Source organism: Aedes albopictus, chromosome 2, assembly GCF_035046485.1.
Source record: "Aedes albopictus strain Foshan chromosome 2, AalbF5, whole genome shotgun sequence".
NCBI lineage: Eukaryota > Metazoa > Arthropoda > Insecta > Diptera > Culicidae > Aedes > Aedes albopictus.
In genome coordinates, this window is record NC_085137.1 from 309,693,062 (window position 1) to 309,715,157 (window position 22,096).

Here is a 22,096-nt window from a genome sequence, read left to right on the forward strand (position 1 = left end):
AACACTTTGCCTTCATAAACATGCTGATTCATCATGTTACAGTAGGTTACTTGTTCGATGTTTCCTCTAAAAGCTGTACAGAAACGTCTAAATTGTCAATTTTTTCTTATCAACAGCAGCCGTGTGTCTTACAAAAGCGACTAAAAAATGGCAACAATGACAGCATAAAAATCACGCCGACAATTTTTGTTGATTTCGGAAACAATATCGGATTCCGCGCTGTAACAACTGTTGTGACGTTCGATATACACAAGGGTTTGTCTAACAAAAATACTTTTTAGATGTTTTGTGACAAATTACTTTCTGATTTTGTTATTTAAAGCCAGCTGATTCATAAACTGTGGGTGATTCAACGGTGTGGGGTCACTGTAATTTAAGCTAATTTCTGCACCACTAAGCGTTAATTTACCAGAACTAATGAGCGGATCGTGTGGGAGGTCCGACCATCACCGCCGCAGTCAGCCAGCTAGTCAGTTAGTTGGGTTTGTTTTACTTCCGTCGTTTACGGTTGCGGGGAACAGCAATAATGGTTAAGAGAGAAACAGCTATGGACTATAGAGTGATTTTTGCATCATGTTTTACTGACCAACTGAGGAAATAATAATGATCCAATCCCTGAAAGTTAACAATTTTCAGGACAAAATTTCTAAAATTTTAAAATAGTTGGCATGGTACACGGTACATATTTCATTCGAATTCAAAGTTGCATTGTTTGGAAGTGAACACAGTAGATCTTCACCGTTAATGTTCTATCGATCTTCTTCTTTTTGGCGTAACATCCCAAATACGACAAATGTTGCTTCTTAGATGTTCTATGAGAATGCATTTTGACAATTAATAACTAAGAGCTTTCTTTGCCAATATTTGCGATGATTACGACGAAGTTGTAACCAGAAAAAATCCAAGTCATAATATCATAGTTATTATGCATAGTATCATCAACGAGTTGACCAGAATCATGAATAGAAACAAGCATTTTCATAAATTATATTTATGGTCGTTACATAGCGTTACATTTATCTACCATATGTAATTATATAATTCGCGCGGTTGTCCTGCACCGACACATGGAAAAAACGAAGCTGCTATTTTTGCATGCTTTCATTTGATTAGAGCAGTGATTCCCAAAGTGGGCGAAATCGCCCCCCTGGGGGCGAAAATCGGCTCCAGGGGGGCGAAAATTAGAAAAATCAAAATTGGGGGGCGAAAATACTAAAAAGGTGGGCGATTTTTTCAATGATTGGAAAACATCAGTATTATTGAATTATAAGTCGAGAATATAAACTGAATCATAAAAAACTCCCTGATATTCAAGCTTACAGTTCAAGTTTTGTCTAGGATCATAGAAAAAATGCTGTCACTATTAACCTTCAGTGACTCGCGCGGTTGACCACCGTTAACGCTGAGTAGGTACATAAAACGAGATTGTTTCAACGTGTTGTACAAAATACAACAGCGATCGCACGAGGCATAAACATCGACTTAATTTTAAATAGTTATTGGGTATTTATGTGGACTTTATGGTAAAATTGCTAGAACAAAATTCTACACGTATTACGGAAAGGTTTCTGAAATTCTGGAAATCTAAAAAAATATATTTGGACACCCCTATAACGAACATTCGTAAATCGTGATTAGCTTTTGTCAAAATTATGAACAGAGAACAGATTTTTTTTTCACGAATTGATGAGCAAAGTTGGGTTTCAACTCGCCGGCGGATTTCTTCATGGAATTTTCAATTAAAAACATGAGGTTTAGTTGAATTTTAGAACACTTTTCTGATGACATTCGTAACACAGTGTTCACAGTGTAACTTCACGCACAGTGTTTGAAAATATTTCAGAGAACTTCTCAGAGGAATTCCAAATTTTACTGGAAATTAATTTGAATACATTCAAAACAATATCCATAAAATTCTGTTCAAATCTAGTTACGAATGCTACATATTTACTTATTTGACAATTTATTTAAAACACAGGAAGCATTCAAATTTATACGAAGCTCGTTGATTTTAATCTGGATTTGAATTTGGAGAAAAGTAATTACATTTGAAAATACACTACTTGTGACCAAGCATTGACTCTCGTTTGTTGCAAAACTCCCTTCGAGAACAATGGTAAAACATCTGGTTGGAAATATCGAATGTTCATAGGTGTTCACAGTCCATTTTATTTCGATTAATCAATACTCAATCAACAACGGTTTGAGAAGTAGGCACAAATGCGATATCAATATTTATGTAAGCACGATTTAAATTCAGTATATTTTTTTTCAAATGTTTAACATCAACGCATTTACCAAACAATTTAATGAAAATGAGAGTGACACAGATTTAGATACATTAAAGGGCACTACTAGAGTAGCGCTTTTAAAGGCTTTAGCTAAGCACAGTTCCATCAGTCTACTAAAAAAATTAAATGTCACCAAGGGGGGGCGAAAATATTTTTTTGAAGCTGTAAGGGGGCGATACCTCCTTAAAGTTTGGGAAACATTGGATTAGAGTAATAAATGTGCATTAGGCCCGTCAACTTTTTCAGAAATGTTCTCTGATTCTTAAGTCCAATCCCATGTTTTTCGTTTGTTCTGGCATCCAGCGGCTGATTAAGAAAAGCTGCATCACGCCCAGCTAGATCTAAGGTGGTAGTCCCATCAATGTGGTCGTCCCAGTGTTGGTTGGGACGTTAAACAGAACTGGCACAATGGCCCTCCGGCGAGACTGGAGAGTTGGCGAAGGCCCAATAAGCCACCCGTAAAAATCCCCATTGCGAATAACATAGGAGAAAATACGACTCGATACCATCGGCAAAAACCCACCCGACCAAAAAAGGACTACGATTGAAAACTTGAAACATGGAATTGTCACTTGGTTTCGCAGGATGTGATGGGATGATCTACGACGAACTACATCCCCGAAACTTTGATATCGTGGCGTTGTAGGAACTTTGTTGGACTGGACAGAAAGCGTGAAAAGCGGGCCGCCTTCTGACAAAGTTGTAGCACCACCAATGAACTGGTAACAGGATTCATAGTGTTGGGCAACACAAGGATGTGCATGTTGAGAGCTAAGGGCCGTTTCTTCTGATGACAAGAAAGTAACGTTCTACACGCAGTTAAAGCAAACATACGATGGTTACTTGTCGCGTGACGTGAAAATCGTTTTTGGCGACATGAACGCGCAGGTAGGAAGGGAGGAAATCTACAGACCGGCAATCGGGCGAAACAGCCTGCATGCCGTATCGAATGACAACGGCGAGCGATGCGTAAACTTTGCCACTTCCCGTGGTATGGTAGTCTGAAGCACCTTCTTCCCCGCAAAGGTATCCACAAAGCCACCTGAAGATCAACCCCGACCATCAAACAGAAAACCAAGTCGTCCATGTTCTAATCGACGGTAAATTCTTCTCGGATATAACCAATGTTCGCACATACCGCAGTGCGAATCACTACTTAGTCGCTGTATGCATGCACTCAAAAATTTCGACAGGTTTACCACCCGTCGAAGTCGAACGCCGCGGCTTAACATCGAGCAGCTGCGTAACGTAGAAGTAGCTGGAGACTACGCGCAGCAGATAGCAGTGGCCGCAGCTTGGCGCAGCTACACTTGAAGATGGCTGGAGGGACATCCGATCCGCCATAAGTAGTACATCGGCTGCAGCATTAGGCTTCGCGACTCCGAATCATAGAAACGACTGGTACGACGGCGAATGTGATCAGTTAAAAAACGAGAAGAATGCAGCATGGGCGAGAATTCAGCAACATCGTACGAGAACGAATGAGGCACGTTATAGACAGGCGCAGAAGAGGCAGAACTCAGTCTTCCGGAGGAAGAAGCGCCAGCAGGAAAAACGCGAAGCGATGGAAGTGCTGTACCGCGCTAAGGACACACGGAAGTTCTACGAGAAACTGAACCGCTCGCGCAGATGCTTTTTATCTCAAGCCGACATGTGCCGAGACAATCACGGGAATCTTCTCATAAGTGAGGTAGTCGAGAGGTGGCGACAGCATTACGACGAGCACCTCGATGGCGACGTTGCAAGCACCAACGGTGGCGTGGTAACAGATCTAGGAATACGTGCTCAGGACGAAAGATTTCCAGCCCTTAACCTCCAAGAGATTGAGGAGGAGGTTAACCGGTTGAAAACAACAAAGTCGCGGGAGCAGATCAACTATCAAGCGAGTTACTAAAATGCGGTGGAGAAGCACTGATGAGAGCACTACACTGGGTCACGTGTGTCCCATCTACAAAAAGAGCGACAAGTTGGATTGCGGGAACTATCGTGCGATCACACTACTGAGCGCTGCCTGCAAGATACTCTCTCAAGTTTTATGCCGCCGTCTATCACCGATTGCAAGGGAGGCTGGATTCATGGGTGAACGTGCTACAACGGACCAGATGTTCGCCATCCGCCAGGTTTTGCAGAAATGCCGCGAATAGAACGTGCCCACACATCACTTGTTCATCGATTTTAAATCGATGTATGATACAATCGATCGAGACCAGATATGGCAGATTATGCACGAGTAGAGATTTCCGGATAAACTGATATGATTGATCATGGCAACCATAGATCGAGTGATGTGCGTAGTGCGAGTATCAGGGCTACTCTCGAGGCCCTTCGAATCTCGTAGAGGGTTACGGCAAGGTGATGGTCTTTCGTGCTTGCTGTTCAACATTGCTTTAGAGGCTGTATTAAGGAGAGCGGGGATAAACACGAGTGGAAGAATTTTCATGAAGTCCGTTCAGCTGCTTAGTTTCGCTGATAATATTGATATTATAGCTCGTAAATTTGAGAGTATGGCGGAAACGTACAGCCGACTGAAGAGTGAAGCTAGGCGAATCTGATTAGTCATTAATGTTTCGAAGACAACCTACAACGGCAAAGGGTTTCGGGGAAAAATCATCGCGCCCGCCACCCCAAATTTCTATCGACGGTGATGAAATCGAGGCGGTTGAAGAATTCGTGTACTTGGGCTCACTGTGCACTGGTGACCGCCGACAACGACACCAGCAGAGAAATTCAGAGGCGCATTGTGATAGGAAATCGTGCTTACGTTGGACACCGCAGAACTCTACGATCGAATAAAGTTCGCCGTCAATCTACAAAACGCTGATTTGGCCGGTAGTTCTCTATGGGCACGAAGCATGGACCCTGGAGGACGATCTGCGGACCCTTCGCAGAGTGCGGAACTGGAGACCCATAGTCATGGACCGAGTAGAATGGAGTCGGCTACTATGTAAAGCAGAGGCCACTCAGGGCTTAGTCTGACCAGTAAGGTAAGTTCTCTCCAGAACTGCATGTAAAAAAACATAGTAGGAAGTATTACGACGTTAACCAGGACAGCTCGAAATAAATATTTTTGAAAACATGGAAAAACCATGTGACACGTTCCACGCATTACGTTTGCGCGAGAATCAAACTTTTGCTTTAAAAAATATGGAACTATCGACACCACCGCAAAGACAAATTTTGACTTAGGTAACGTTAGTAAATTTAATATCTTAAATTTACTAACGGAATTTTTAACACGCAAAAATTGATTTTTCTTTTAAACCGTGTATCGAACGTACGGCGGGCATTCTGCGCAGGAAAGAGGACCAGGTGCGCTGTCCAGCGCGCTATGTCCAACGTTAAGCTAAGTTTCGTGTTGCCAAGTAGAGCGCTCAAGTAAAATTCCCTCTTTTCCCGCAAGTAATTTTGACAACTGATCCAGTATGGGGAGAAACGTTACTTTTCCTTACGGAATAATAGCGCGGACAATTTTTCCGCAAGGAAAAGTGACAGCTCCATTTGATTCGCACGGGAGGCGTTATGAGTGTTACACTTTTATCCTTACTTGCCATCTGCGAACCGCTCAAGTAATTTTGAAGCGGAATCATTACTTGACCATTACTTGTCCTATCTTTTTGCACAGTACGTACGAAGTGGAAACTAGCCATTAGGTTTCACGTATGTATGGGTTTGTTGAAAAGTCGATTATCGCATGTGGGGAAACTTCGGGTTCCAACCGTGACGACAATACTTTCTTAAAACATTATCAAGAAAGTTAATGTCAAGCTTCAAGTACTATTTGCATTTTGCTGCAAAAATAATCAAAATTGAAAGTAAGAGCATTGAAATATCGTTCATTGAAGTTCAAAAACCGCGGTATTGAAGTATGTGACATGTGTCACGAATCGCATAGCCGGATGATGCGAGACAGGATGAATGAATAATTTCCAATCCTTCGTCGTAGTTTGCTATTGTCGTTGACAAGCAGGCACACAAACAAAAGCGACAATCATTCGCTGCTGAGTGGCTTCCAATGAGAATAAACACAGAAAGTGGAAATCATGAGCCCTGCCACATTTCAGGAATATTTTTCTGGAGATTGTTATGAAAGTCTCTTGAAACTGATCTCAAGTTCAAATGTTCTAGTGAGAAAGAATCCCAAGTAACAATTTCATTGCTGATTGGTTTTGTTTGATTTTTATTAAGGTTTAATTACAGCATTAATTAAAACTCACAGTTTTATGACTACTTTTATGAAAACCATTGATGAAATGTTTTGACACAGACAAACAGACGTAACATTTGCGAAATTTCCATCGACCACGCATTTTAAATTTTATTTTTTTTAGTTGTGGCTTTGACAACCAGAGGCGCGCGCATCGTTTTTCTATGCGTTTGACGTTTCACATTAGCGCCTTCTGTTGACGATATTGCACAACACAGTGATTCGTGCAACTTTTCTACCAGGTAATGGTAGTGTGAACTGGGCGATGGATTTCCATGAAAATCGTTCAAGGTGTTACGTCTGTTTGTCTGTGGTTTTAAAGTATACTTGAAGATATCCATAAAGCCAGATTTTAAGAGTAAACAAATCTCCGATATGTAAACCTTCTGGCATTCAATATAACCACAATAAAACTGTTCAAACTCTCAACAGATGGTGATCCATTCGATTAGTAACGACATCTGTTGGCGGAAAAGCAGAAACTACGACACTGTTAGGTTTATTACGGTCATCATAAAAGTAAACTTGATTTCGTTTTATTTTCGCTAATTATGGTCGTCGCCATATTAAAAAATTGGCTGACGTTTATGGAAAATAGTTAATTTTGCTCAAAAAGGCAATGAATTGAAAGTTTGCAGCCATTTCCATTACATGCCCACATAAATAAACTCTCTCAGCTGAGTTTTCTTGTGATTCGAGATAGTTTTACTAAATTAGCAAATTGATGAATTCCATTCCAAGATGATAATATTCATTATTTTAGGAGCGCATTCATTTTATGTTTCTGCAACCCCAATATTCACGGTATAATTGAATGCGCATAAGCCTACCAACACAATAACTACTAAAATATTTCTTTGAAATGATCGCTTTCTACTTACGAATGATGTATCCTCCTGAACTTTACGTGCCATCGAAGAAGCTTCTCTGCATCTTTAGCTGTCATAGTTTTTGTTAAAAAAAACAACAACAATCATCATAACCTTTATTCGAGAATGGAAATTTTTTCACCTAGGTTTTAAAACAGTTTTATTGCAACCCTTAATGTGGTTTGCAAAACCACTCCGAAAGTGGTCCACTTAGCCGGAAGATGCTCTTAAAGAGGTTTTCAAGAGGTTTTGATGTATACGTCAGTTTTATTGAAAGTTTTATGAAATTGGTCATGAAGATCTCTTATAGAGCCGAACGAAACATAAAATGTTAATTGGGAAGTTTTATATAAATACTGCATATTTGAAAAGAATCACAAAACCCTTAATCATGGATAATTGTGCTTGGCTGGGAATATAATAAAACCTTTAAGAATACGTGATATTTAAATACCTATAACGAATATTTTAACGAATGATCAGAGTTGACTTTGACAGTTTTTGAATATTTCCAGAATCATACCAGAAATATTATCTCCGAACTACGATGGAGTTTAAATGATAGCATATTTCATATGCATGCATTCAAAGGGGAAAGTCCATAGATTACATTACGCAAAAAAAAAAACATTTTCAATCCGCTCCCCTCTATGCCACACTTTTTGTATGAGACCTCCGAAAATATTGTATGGGTCGTCACACTTTGCTGAACCCCTTCCCCATCAAAACGTGACGTAATTTATGGACATTCCACAGTGTGAAATTAGCTATTCGCATTTCTAAAAAATGACGTTTTACAAGACTGGTATTATGATTCCAGTTCAAAACCGAATTAGCGACATTTTTTGTTTTACTTCCGCTGCTTTTTCCTTGAGTTAAACACAATGTCGGAAGTGGGGCGCTGTATTGTACACCTCTTACTCTATACAGCGACCTACTTCCGAGATTGTCTTTAACGCAAGGCAAAAGCAGCGGAAGTAAAAGAAAAAATGTCGCTAATTCGGTTTTGAACTGGAAACATAATAATTATTTTATGAGTTTCCATGTTTTTTCATAATTAGTAGTGGGTCTTTTAGTGATAGTTTGAGAACTGCTGCTGTATAAAAATATTAAAAAATATGAATAGGTCTTCTTTATTTAAAATTGTACGAATTTGGCACTGTGTAAGAGTTATTCATTAAAGTTTGTGCTATAATGATTATTTACATTAGGGAGAATCCATAAATGACGAAGCACTTTTTGGCAGCTTTTAGCCCCTCTCCCCTTGTAAAATATTTTCCCATACCAAATAAATGGTTCGTAGCAGAATCAGACACTCCCCACCTTCCTAAAAGCTACGTCATTTATGGATGATCACTTATCTCATTCCAAATTATTCAAAACAAGCCTTTCAAAATCTAGAATGTTTTGTTGGAACATTAGTTAAATCGTGTAGATTTTGTATTTTTTTTTCAGAAACATCTGTAAATTTTGAAATAAGCTAGTAACAATCGGAACGGTTGATAGAATATGTCTTATAACAACTGATTTAAATTCTGTCGCATCGGCCGCGCATCAACTGCAATGGTTCCGATTGAGCAGATAGTGCTATCGTTCGTCAAAATAAATGATGCGCCCAGTCAGCAAACTCGCGGAAGCCGATGAGATCAGCAGCAGACGCACAATGATGTGCTCGAATGTCTAGCCATAGTGTTCTGCTGCGCGTGATTTATATTGATCACAATTCATTCAGATGTCTGTTGGACCGATACTGTGTTTCATCGGAATCCGTTACCTCTGGACTATGATTCATGTTGGTGAGCATCGATTTTTCTTTAAGCAAAATTATAATTTACACAAGTTGTATAACACAACCATAGCGCGGACAGGAACAGCACAGATGGTTGTAACGATCACTTATCATTTTAATCCGATTATCCTGAACAGGGCGGGGCAACGAGCTTTTTACGCAGTATAACCTTGCCAGTTACAGCTAATGTCAAAGGGGCGCTGTAAGAATACATTTTATGAGTTTCAATAATCGATCGCAAACGATCAATTCAATAAATCCTTCGCACCAGAAAATCACTTCAGATAAAATATTATTGAGCCATCCTTTTTTGGTCCTGTCCGCAGCAATCCTGCTCTTCATCATCATCATCACCGTCGAAGCAAATCAATCGAAGGCCACCGTTACCCCTTATCCTCGATGGCGTTCTGATTCTGCGTCTGGTAGTCGGTCTGCTCCATCTCGGTGATCATGACCTCTCCGGTCTGATCGGACGACTCCCGGCGCTTGGTGGTCGTCTTCTTCACTTTGCGCGTTTTCTTGACCTCGACGGTCTGGGTGCGCATCACATCGACATCGGCCATCGTTGATTAGTAATTTATTGGTTTTCGAATAAGCGCGAACAATAAGGCTAACACACTTGGAACTTCGAGGTTTGAGCAAATAGAACTTCACCACAGTCCCTCAGGGGTATGTATATCACACGCGATTTGAGATAGCACAGAGCGCAAGCTATAGAAAAGAGGTATTTCCCGGCGTCCGACGGATCCGCGATGCTGCGAATTATTAGTAAGTATATTTGAGCTAAGCCAGTAGCAAACTGTAGCGCCCAGAGGTTCGAATTTGATCTCGATCTCTTGTCGAACGATTTTTTTTTCAGCCGCCGTTGCCACTCGCGGCGCATTTGGCTGAGCCGTTAGTTCAAGTAGCGAACTCCAGAGAGTTTCCTCCACTCTCAGTAGGGAAAATTTGTTGGGGTCGTCTGCGATGCCGCCGAAGCCGTTAAACGCCTTCGAAATTGTACCGAATACTCACACCCACGTGAAAAGCGATGCCTTTGCCGGCGACAGACGACGTCATCGTTGAAAATTTTTTGATGACGGTGCTCTGGCAAGGGGAGTGTATAACCCGCGCGCCGCTAGCGCTGTCGTGACTGAGTTTCATGACTCGGTCGCTCGCTTGTTCTATAGACATACCATATCATATTAGCGTGGTTCAAAAAATCGTTTTTGCTCCACACCGCTTATTCGATTCCTATCCAGATGATATGCCTTCTCCCAAAATTTGAGCTTATTTGGTTGAAAATTGAGACTGCACAAGCCCTTCAAAGTTTGTATGGGAATTACTATGGGAAAACGATGTTTTTCATTTAATCCACCGTAGCATTTCCTCAAGTGCCGTAGTGGGTTAGTCGACCCTTGGTAATCCTAGGCTACTCTATCAGCTACAACTTTGCCGAAGACCGCATTCAAATCGGACGCCTAATTAATTAGTTATCGATTTGTATCCAACTGGGCAAACTTTAACAGTGATCCTCCAGCTTCCCAGCAGGCAACATTGCTGCATATGGCGCCAAAGATAGCACACTGAAATCATGGCTACTATGTTTCACTGCAAAATGCAGTGATGCCCACCGAATAGTTTAACCATCATGAGTAAAGATTTCGATTCTGGATAAAAATCGGTAACTAATTAATGAGGCGTTCGAGTTGAATGCGGTCTTCGGCAAAGTTGTAGCTGATAGAGTAGCCTAGGATTACCAAGGGTCGATTAACCCACTAGGGCACTTGGGAAAATGATACGGTGGATTGAATGAAAAACATCGTTTTCCCATAGTAATTCCCATACAAACTTTGAAGGGCTTGTGCAGTCTCAATTTTCAACCAAATGAGCTCAAATTTTGGGAGAAGGCATATCATCTGGATGGGAATCGAATAAGCGGTGTGGAGCAAAAACGATTTTTTGAACCACGCTAATATCATATGCAATGTAGAAACAAGTATGCTTGCATTAGAACGGCAGCAGCGCAAACTCTGAGGATGGAACGACGAAAGTGAATCAGTTTTAGTTACTGTTTAATTCTTGTTTTTGGCGAGGGCATTTACGCTGAAGGGGTTCTGCGAAGTCAGGTGCCGATGCAGCATTCCTGAAGTTTGTTTAATAGTTAAGTATCCATCTCGCAGACTTACTTGAGTAGGTGCACTCTAAGTAGGAGTGGAAAACGATCAGAATAGGTTTGTTGAACGGACGGATGCTAAATTTAGAACGCAGGAATGCTAGGCGCCGGTATGCAATTCTAAGAATTTTCATTCTCGACTGAAAAGAAAGTTTATAGAAGCACCGATCTAATGGCGCACAGGATACATTTATCTGCTTAACAGGTACGAGAGGTTGCAGATTTTGATACACATTAAGTACTGGCGTCAGCGAGCAGTTGCGGACTTAACCATTCTGGTCAAATTTCAGTCCGTAATCCTCAAATTTTAATACCAAATCATTAACAAACTAGTTAACCATTCGTATTGTAATAGCTGGGGTTGTTTTCGTTCTCTATTTAGCGTTTTTCAAATTAGGTTTCTGGTATTTAACCTCTTATTACTACCAGTACATACTATATTTTGGTTCCCAAGTACTGACCTAGGATTGGGTAGTGAAGATGTTGCTGCTAAGTTGGACATTACTGTCGGGCGGAGCTTAATTTGACACTTTTCTCGATATTCCAACTTTGACGCAATATTAAGAGATTTTTATAACTTCAACGGGGATGCATATGTACATGCAGCTTTTGTGCAAAATTGCATCCGTACCGTATGTGAAAATGAGAATTTTCATTTAAATTCAATGATCGATTGTTTGTATTTTTTGCAATCATCTAAAATTTTGCATTCACATCAAAATAAATTCTTGTGTTATAACATCATTTCGAATGGATACATTGCCAGATATTACTCATGCTGGTAATACAAACTCATTTGCTGTGAAAGCATTTTCCATACACGACAATTTGCATCGCCTGTAGGCCATTTTGACTCTAATTTTACTTTTAAGAAAGTCCAAAATTCATAGTAAAATATTTGCAAAAACATGTATGTACATATCTCAGAAACAGTTTGTCCGATTGATGAACTGTCTTCGGCAATATTTTAGACAATTCATGCGGACTATATGGAGCATGTGTACACTGTAAAAGTTGTAAATGCAAATTTATATAAACTTTATTTTTTTTATATGTTATGGTGGACATATGTATAATGCAGTTTATTGCACAGTGGGTCGTTATATCGTGTTAAAAAGAAATTGATTTTTTGAAAATTATTATTTTTTTATTCTTTAATCACTCAGCCTAATTTACAGATCCACTAGGGCACTGCGTGAGCGATTCCAATTCGAAGCTGTACACACACTTTGTACAGCGCCTAAATGTATTCTATTTCTATTTGTACTACATGGAACTGATGGCCGTTGCGCTGCTTTCACTTTCTACCCTATCATGGTAGAATGATGACATGATGAGCTCGAGGATGTTGATTAGGCTGCGGCTTATTTTTGAAAAGTTGTTGAAACCTGGAATTCGTAAGCTCTTTTGGATTCAAATGACACAAAAAGAGAAACCTCTGAGTTTAAGCCAAAAATATTGAGATTTAGAGGTCGCGCAATCGCTTCAAAGTTGAATTTTCGAGTAATAAAGAGGCGTTTTCACTTCTAGTGGCATAACTTTCTCAATTTTCAACCGATTTTCAATCTTTTTATATGAATTTCTCACAAAATCAATTTGTCATAAACTCGTAGAACATCATTTTTTTCCAAAGTCACGCAAAATATGAGTTTTTGAAGATTTAATTCATTTTTTTCTTCTATTCACAAAAAATTTTAACTCTAGAGTTCTATAACTTTTTAACCGATTGACCAATTTTAAATTTTTTAGCTTGATTTTGTAGATATTTTTGTTGCCTAAGAATGCTGTGAATAAACTGTACCTTAAAAAAAATGTTTCAAAATAGATAAATACCAAAACCCGCTCAAAAACACGTATTTTATTGGAAAAATCAGAATTTTGGCAAAATTTTAATTGTTTTTATGCTTAGTTTCGGGCCCAAAGTGAAAAATTTATTCTCAATAATCATATGGAAGCCTCGAACTTCAGTTTTTGGAGTGTTCTGAATAAAAAAATATGTTCGAAACGCGAGGAAAACATATTTGAAAAAATAAAATTCTCCAATGTGTTCCATATCCCTAAATATGATGCTAAGTACCTGGTTTGAAGTAAAAAATTGCAAATAACCGTCAAAAACTCCAATTATGCATGAAAAAATCAAGTTTTAAGGCATGTTTTGGCAGTTTTTGGTAAAACTATCATAAAAATGACTACTTTGAAGAAAAGTTTGTTTGGGACAAAGATAGGCAACAAAAATATCTACAAAAGCAAGCTAAAAAAATTTAAAATTGGTCAAACGGTTAAAAAGTTATAGGACTCTAAAGTTATTTTTTTTGTGAAAAGAAGAAAAAATAAATTAAATCTTCAAAAACTCATATTTTGCGTGACTTTGAAAAAAAATAAATGATGTTCTACGAGTTTATTCGAAATTTAATTTATGAGAAATTCATAAAAAAAAGATTGAAAATCGGTTGAAAATTGAAAATGCTATGGCAGTTGAAGTGAAAACACCTTTTTATTACTCGAAAATTCAACTTTGAAGCGATTGCGCGACCTCTAAATCTCAATATTTTTGGCTTAAACTCAGAGGTTTCTCTTTTTGTGTCATTTGAATCCAAAAGAGCTTACGAGGTATGCGGCAAAATTGTGCTAATATGTACTATCGTGTATAAGATACAGCTATTTTGTAATAACTTTTACTGAAAATATCCAACTTACGGTCGTTTTCGATTGTTTTTCAATGTAGGATTTTATTCAGGGTGATTCAATGTTACGTACTGCGTTGTGGGCAGTCTTGCAATTAATCGCGACCATCACGAGACAATCACTTGAACCGCTTTCTGGAGTCACCCTTCTCAAGGTGATACGAACCAACTAGCATGTCATGCCTGGAATGACAAACATGTTGTGGGTTCCACCCTTCGCAGCTTTGCAGCGATAGCAGTTGCTGAGTATGCTTCAGGCGGGTTGCTAGATAATCAATCTCTCTGAGCAACGATGCATAACGGGCGAAGTGAGAGCGTTTGCCATAGCCAGGACGAACTGCGTGGTGCGCTCAATGTGTGCGTTTAAACTGAGCTATGCAAAACGAATAGGATTTATGACGTAATACAGTGCTTGTGATAATACACATGCATAGTTTTACATGCTGTTGGGCGTGCATCCGCTTGAGGCGATGGAGAGAGTCATGACACTCACATGAGCCGTATCCAAGTCAGGATGATTGTAGCAAAACAAGGGTGACCGGGTGACTATGATGGGATTCTGTCTTTTCTGGTGTTAGCGACTGTAGAGAGAGCGAATCAGAAACCACAGAGACAGGGTGATACAAGTTTGGTGTTTATCAGCTTTTTTGTGACTTGTACGCTGATGCTTCGCGACACTGGTTGTGGGTAATAATGTAAAAATGTTGACAAATGTGTAACAGGTTTACAAAACAAAAGAAACACGTAAAAAGCAATCGACTCACGAAATGCTTTAGTATTTATTTTTCCCAGTTAGTCCAGTGGTTTTAACCCATTCTTTCCAAGAATTTCAAGCTCGCTATCTATGAGCAGATCAACTACCAAGTGAACTGCTAAAATACGGTGGAGAAGCACTGGTGAGAGCACTACACTGGGTCATTATCAAGATTTGGGAGGAGGAAGTATTACCGGATAAGTGGATGGAAGGTATCGTGTGTCCCATCAACAAAAAGACCGACAAGTTGGATTGCGGGAACTACCGCCGGATCACACTACTGAGCGCTGCCTACAAGATACTCTCTAATTTTATGCCGCCGTCTATCACCGATTGCAAGAGAGTTCATGGGGCAATATCATGCTGGATTCATGGGTGAACACGCTACAATGGATCAGATGTTCTCCATCCACCAGGTGTTGAACAAAAGCCGCGAAAAGAACGTGCCCACACATCACTTGTTCATCGATTTCAAATCGGCGTATGATGCAATCGATCGAGAACAGCTATGTCATATTATGCACGATTACGGATTCCCGGATAAACTGATTTGATTGATCAAGGTGACGATGGATCGAGTGATGTGCGTAGTTCGAGTATCAGGGACACTCTCGAGTCTCTTCGAATCTCGCAGAGGGTTACGGCAAGGTGATGGTCTTTCGTGCTTGCTGTTCAACATTGCTTTGGAGTGAGTCAACCAACTCTTTTTTTGTGGAGTGATCTTTTTTACCAGTCAAAGACTGAGGATGAAGTGCTGAAAAGTCAACAAACGAACACTTTTCGGAGGTCGGAATTCCTTCTATCGTCTTGACCCGTGAAAATGCGTGCGTGAGCCGTCTTTGCCACCACTGACTGCAGGAAAGCTTCGTCACCAGGAGCGCAGACGAATACGAAGCTGAGCTTCCAATAAATGTGACGTCACAAAAAAAGAGCACTGACCACAGATAAGAGATAGGGTGTGACTAAGGGAACGCACACTTGCTTGGAGGTAAAAGAGAGTAGAACGAACACAACACACATGATGATTTCGAATTCGATCTAATATTTTCTGTTTTGAACATGTATCCTAGGTAATTAGTCAATATACCTACACGTTCAAGCCAATATACTTCGTATCCGTCCCATTAGAATCTGGAATAAATGTGTTTTGAGTTTTTTCCTAGGAGTTTGGTTATTTAAATGTATTTAGCATCACTAGGGTTTTTGACCCCATTCCCGGCACTACATGTATACAAAATTGTTCAATACCTAAATTCCCAACGAAACGACCGTTTTCGTCCATTGCTTCCATCTGAATCCAGGGATAGGGTGCGACTCAAAACTCTTTGCGTGCCGCACACTCTGCTACGAGACAGCACAACAAACTAGAAGGAGACGAGTACGCGCAATCGGTTGTTTGTTGCTCGCTTACTTTGCCGCGCGCTGGAGCTCTCCTGTCTCTCACGCTCTGTCGTATGCACTCTCTCGGTGCTTGTCTTCGTGCTTTGCACTTGGCTCGATACTACGCATGATTGGAAAAATTTCGAATCAAACGACCCATCACTTGTCAGCCCTTGACAAGCTTAACAACTTTGGGGCTGTCCATAAACCACGTGGTCACTTTTTTGGGACTTCTCAATACCCCCCCCCCCCCCCGTGGTCATTACTCAATACAAAATTTTTTATTAGTCCATACAAAATGGTCATTGGCCGAACCCCCCCCCCCCCCTCATGACCACGTGGTTTATGGACAGCCCCTTTGCCGAAAACACAAACTCTTCAATTAATTTATTAATTGATTTTTTCTGTTTAAAGACAAGCACAGTCCAAGCACCGTGCATTACTCCCTGCGCCGTGGAGCTAGTGCTGCGATTGTCTCTCGCACAATTATGAAAGCTCTCACTCATACGTCTCTTGTCTCTCGGCAAAACGGGAGACGAGCACTTGCGATTGTGTGAAACATACGCTTTTTTCGCACCGCACGGTACATGCCGCCAATCCCTGTCTGAATCAGATACCTTATTGCGTAAACTTGTTGTTAACAGTGATTGTAGTGAAGATTTTCTGCCGGAAAGTTGATTTTGAACGAGTTTACTGCACCTAGTCCAGCACCAATTCCCGGTACCAGTGCCGAACTTCGAGCAAAATCAAATGGGGAATCACTTCGGCACCCATCTTTGTGCTGCCGAAGTGCACTCGTCTACGTGTAATATTTGTTTTGAGCACTTGTGCGGCTTAAGAGTGAACGTGTAGCTCATTGACTGTGGATCCCATTGCGGAAATGTTGCGGGAGACGATTACTTACGGAAGTGCGTTTAGAAAATTAGCCTGTGTATGCTGGCAAAATTCTTTTGTTCTTTGACTTTTACTGCGAGCTCTGTTTTGGTGCTGTCCTGCTCACTCTCACAGAAATTTTGAACACAGTGCTCGCAGTAAAAGTCAAAATCTCACAGAAAGTCTCTCAAATAAAGATAAATCAATCAATCAATCAAAATCTCACAGCATGCAGAGTAAGGTGGCCCACACTTATATGAAAAACAAAAATTTTGAAAAATGCCAAGTCTTACCTCCTAAATCAGTTGTTTTGGACTCTCAGAATCTACGTTCAAAATTTGAGCAAAATTTATTAAGCCTAAGGGGGCGCTCAAAACGCTTGAAATTTGTATGGGAAAACTTGGCCGAATTTTGCCTCTAGGTGGCGCTGTAATCGTTCAACAATCAAACCCTCTGGTATTATTGTAGGTGACTATATGCCAAACAACTTCGTCGAAGACCGCAAAGGGATTCAACGTCTGTGAAAAAAGTTATACCCTAGCTAAAGTGAGGATAAACTTTATTGTTGTTTTTCCAATACAATGATTTAGGAGATAAGACTTGGCATTTTCTGAATTTTTTGTTTTTCATATAAGTGTGGGCCACCCTAATGCAGAGGCTAATATGCGGCAAGTGATATATTGATTTGTTCTGCTGTGAAGTGCCGGGAATTGACGCGAGTGCCCAAGCAGTTCGAAACCCTACGTGTTTCTCTGTAGTTTCGTGTCCCGTCCACCATGTTCAGTTTGCTTGGGTTGTTTTTTGAGTGTCTTCCAGCTCAGTTAGGGATCTAGTGGTGAGAAGAGAGAGTTCGTCAATGATGAGAACTTCTCTTCAGTGAGACCGTAGGGGTGCAGATGAGATCTCTCACCATCGTCTCTGAGTGTCGTCGTGATTGTGCTGTTATGTTGAGGTAATAGGGATTTTCCGTTTGGCCGTTTTAGAGCGTAGCCAGCTGGATCGATCCATAAATCCTTTCCAGGAAATTAAATAGATTCGCCCTTTGGGAGTCTCATCCGGGCAATTTGATATTGGGCGCGTGGTCTCCTTCGTGGAGTGGCGCATAAGCCACGTGTTTTTGAATACAGATCGCCCGACATGGCTACAGTAGTTCTACGAACAATACTCGACAGTAAAGAAAAAAAAACGACATCTGGCAGCATTGCATGAATCATGAGCTATCAAGCGTATAAAGAAAAGGATATTGTCAAGCAATTGAAATATGGAAGATTTTTTTGAGCTGGTTACGTCGCAAGGATGCCGGAAGATAATATAAAAAAAGAACTAGTGAGAAGTTGGCACTTCTCAGCAGACCACGCGCAAGATGGCTGTTTGCGGTCAAACAGGATCTAAGAGCTTCAACTTCTTGAGGTTTGTGCTAACTTAAGATCCTCGACAATACACATATTATAATACCGTCGATGGGGATGACAATGGGCTGGGGGGTGAGATTGGGTCAAAACGGAGAAACATAAAATTGGAAATAACTCATCAACTATCGCTAATTTATATTGATAACCTTATGTTTTTACACATCATGATTCAGAATAAGATGTTTAGCAATAATCGTTTTTTTGTTAAATTTGTGGCTAAACTTATATGATGAAACTACTAGTAAATCACACTGAAAAAATTTCTCCTTCGTAATGTTTCACACAACCATAAATTATCCTCAAAGAGGTTAGCTGTAGTTATTACCTGGTTGATGCAACGAAAAAAGCGGGCTGTCAATGCATTTTTTATTTAAAAATTCAATATTTTCGACCCTATGTCTAAATATTGAGAATGGGGGTGAGATTGGGTCAAGCAAGTTATCGAGTGCACATAATTTTAACTAAAAATTCAACTTGTTATCCAGTCCCCATTTGACGTTAGAGTGGTGCCACGTTTACCGTATCTTCATAAAAGCACGATTTTTTCAAAAATATGTCGAGGAATTGTCAATCGAGTTTGTTCATACGTTTAGTGCCTAAAATCATTTATAACAATAAACCTCTGGACAGCTCCTCTGATCATCAGCTATTCTTTAGTGTACTGCAATATCGTAAGCTCACAAAATAGACTTGATAGCGTTTTTCTCCTCTACTCATTTTTTAAATTTTAAGGCAATATCGTGAAACTACCAGACGGTAGTGGCCTTCAGGAAATACTGGAGCCATAAACCCGGTAACCCCGAGCAGAAGAGAATAACAACAGCATAACAAAATGCGTTATTTTGGCAAAATAACTGTATAATGGAATTAGTAATTTTCATGTTATTAACATAACATATTGAGTTATAAACTTGTCTGTCATAAGCGGCAAAATAACAAGTCACATAACAAAAATTTGTTCCTGAAAAATCAATTTAATAACATGTTTTGTTAGTGGCAATAACAACTTAATAACAGTGAATTTGGGAAATATTTCAATAACAAATTTTGATAATAAAGAGTTATTGATAACATCCCGAAAGCAAAATTAGGGTAAAAACTAACTTTTTTTACTCATTTTTGGGTAATGATTTTAAGTGTGTTATTCTATTTTTAGAAAATAATAGGTCACATAAAAAAAATTCGATTTCATTATAAAACTTACAAACATGGACGGGATTTGAACCTCCAATCCTGCTATCTTAAATTTTCAGTCGCCTTTACCAATGAGGCTATCACAGCACTTGCAGTGAGGGACGATAGAAGCTTTACTGGTTCTACGTATTGCCAGTTTCCCCATTCCCCCATTTCATGTTTGCCAGTCGCAGGACAAAAATAGACAGAGATTTGAATGCAAGATCAAACAATGAACCTCTCTCTCTTACCAACAGCGCTATCGCGGTGCGCAGACATGCGCACTGAAACACTAATAACAGTGGTGGCATGGCCCGTCGTCGGCTATTTCCAAGGAGTAAAGAGAACGATGAAAAGTTCTAGGTAGTCGACTATTTATGATTGAGCTTCGTCATGGGGTGTATTTTGGCGGCGACAAAGATTCTTTCCGGACGGAGATGATTTTTATTTTATTTTTTGTTTTGTTCGCGTTGTGAGAACGGCGATTATACACGTACCTACGTGAGCGAAGGTAAAAGCGAAGACTACTTTATCAAGAAGACATGCAACTCTGTTATTTTCCCATACTAACGGCAAGCGTCACCGACGGCACTGCCGCCTGTTGAGTTAAGGTGGTACCTTTGTATAAAAGTGTAAGAGTGTATTGGTGCGAGTATGAAGATTTACACATACTATCATAAAAAGTTCCACCTTTATCCGTGGTGGCGCTGGTAACAGTGACTCCCGATCTTCGGCAATGCTGCAAGTCTTCTTGATAAAGTGGTCTTCGGTAAAAGGTAATTATATCATATGCCGATATGATTACTTCTGCAGATGCTGTTTAGTTTTATTCTGTTTAGGATTATTTTTAGTAATGAAAAAAGATATTTATGACATAATGTCAAACAATATATGATCGAATAATAATAGATCGAAAGGAAAAAGTTATAATAGACAAATGCAATCACCAATTGAGCAGAATTGTCTGTATAGTTGACATTTTTATTGATTAGAATTATTTAGTAGGTACCATATTTGCTATCTCCACTCTCACTAACATTCATTACTTCGTAATACATAGTCTGTTCGGTACTTTTTGACGTTATAATTAGAGGTTAGAATAGCAGTACTGTTGAAATGACATATAAATTCAACTAAGTTTACTCAATTTTGAGATAAAAAAAAACTCATTTGCAGATGTATCACTTTTTGAAGCTAAAATTATACTTAACCTATAAGAATTGGGAATCGTAGAAAAGTGATAGGAATTTGGCACCGTAACGGGACTGGGATATTGAAAGAAGGAAATTAATACAAAGATAAACATATCAATAGCTATGATGCTATATTTACCCAAAACTCAAATTATAGCAATGAATAAAATAAAAAATACGGAAGAGTCTGATGAAATTCCTAGATATTGCAATGCCTTTATTTTTTACTTCATAATATGAAACAGCAGACAATAAAATAAAGCAGGTAAACTATGTAATGGTTATATCTGCGATAAATTTTCTCCGATTTTGACAATATTGATCTCATTTGATCCAGATTTATTTTTTCCATCAAAAACAAATCCGACTGAACCGATCTGGTCATCGTGAGTTAAGAAAAAACCTGAATTCAGTAACAAATTTTGAAAACGACGTATAATCAATGGTGTAGCATTGATTATACGTCGTTTTCAAAATTTGTTACTGAATTGCCATACACGTGGAATTTTCCATAAACCAGCTCTAATTGGCTTCTTTAGTGGTGTTGAGATAATTCCATATTCACAATCTACATGCCAAACTGAGCCGAAATCCGAAATTTTTTCATGAACTTTGGTACCCGGGAACCTATTTAAAAATCGATTTAAAGTTTGTATGGGAGCGATTTGTCGAATCACCCCTCGTCGCATTTCGTACTGGGCGGAGCTGTCAAGCAGTTGCCCAGCTGTCAAAAGGTGATTAAAAAAAATCTTTTTGTAATTGAATTTAGGTATCAAAAAAAAGTTTTAAAAATCTGAAAAAAACATACTGGCTTATAAAAAGGTGCTCTTTCGAATAAAATCAAAAAAATCAATATATTATTCTTAATTTAAAAACCCAATTGGTGATTGGTACAAATTAAATACCTTACCAAGAAAAAAATGTTAAATTTAAATTTATACGTTCAATATGTAGTCCGTCCAAAGTCTTACACCGTACATGAAACCGTTTTTAATTAGATTTTATTTTAGATTTTATAGAGGCATTTTAAAATCTTCTCCTGTGTGATAGGGATAGGATTTTTCAAAACACCATCGTTCTTCTTCTGCTATGTTCTGCTATGTTCTCGTTTAGATGTATGCAGGGTACTGCGCCACTTGGGCAGTGGCTGGTATTTTGGGTACTTTTCAGCTACAACTCAGTCAATTTCAGAAATTTAGCAAAACCTCGCGCCGCCCAGCAGGGACTTTGTTTTGTACACATTACAGCACCTCCATGTCACGTAATATACCACACCTCTTATCAAATGTGATACCGTAAGCGTACCATACTTTGCGCAC

General features: G+C 39.4%; 1 protein-coding gene across 3 annotated transcripts in view; it reads right to left on the reverse strand.

Moving 5' to 3' along the window:
- LOC109422497 (four and a half LIM domains protein 2) overlaps positions 1-22,096 on the reverse strand; it is an 866,140-nt gene that overhangs the window by 52,757 nt on the left and 791,287 nt on the right. Inside the window, exon 1 of one of the 3 annotated variants that reach the window (XM_062852256.1) lies at positions 9,541-9,959. The exons of the other annotated variants lie outside the window; for them this stretch is intronic. Coding sequence (XP_062708240.1) covers positions 9,541-9,716 — 176 coding nt within the window. The 5' untranslated portion in view covers positions 9,717-9,959. Of the gene's footprint in view, positions 1-9,540; positions 9,960-22,096 lie in introns of those variants that run through there. 3 annotated transcript variants of the gene reach the window in all.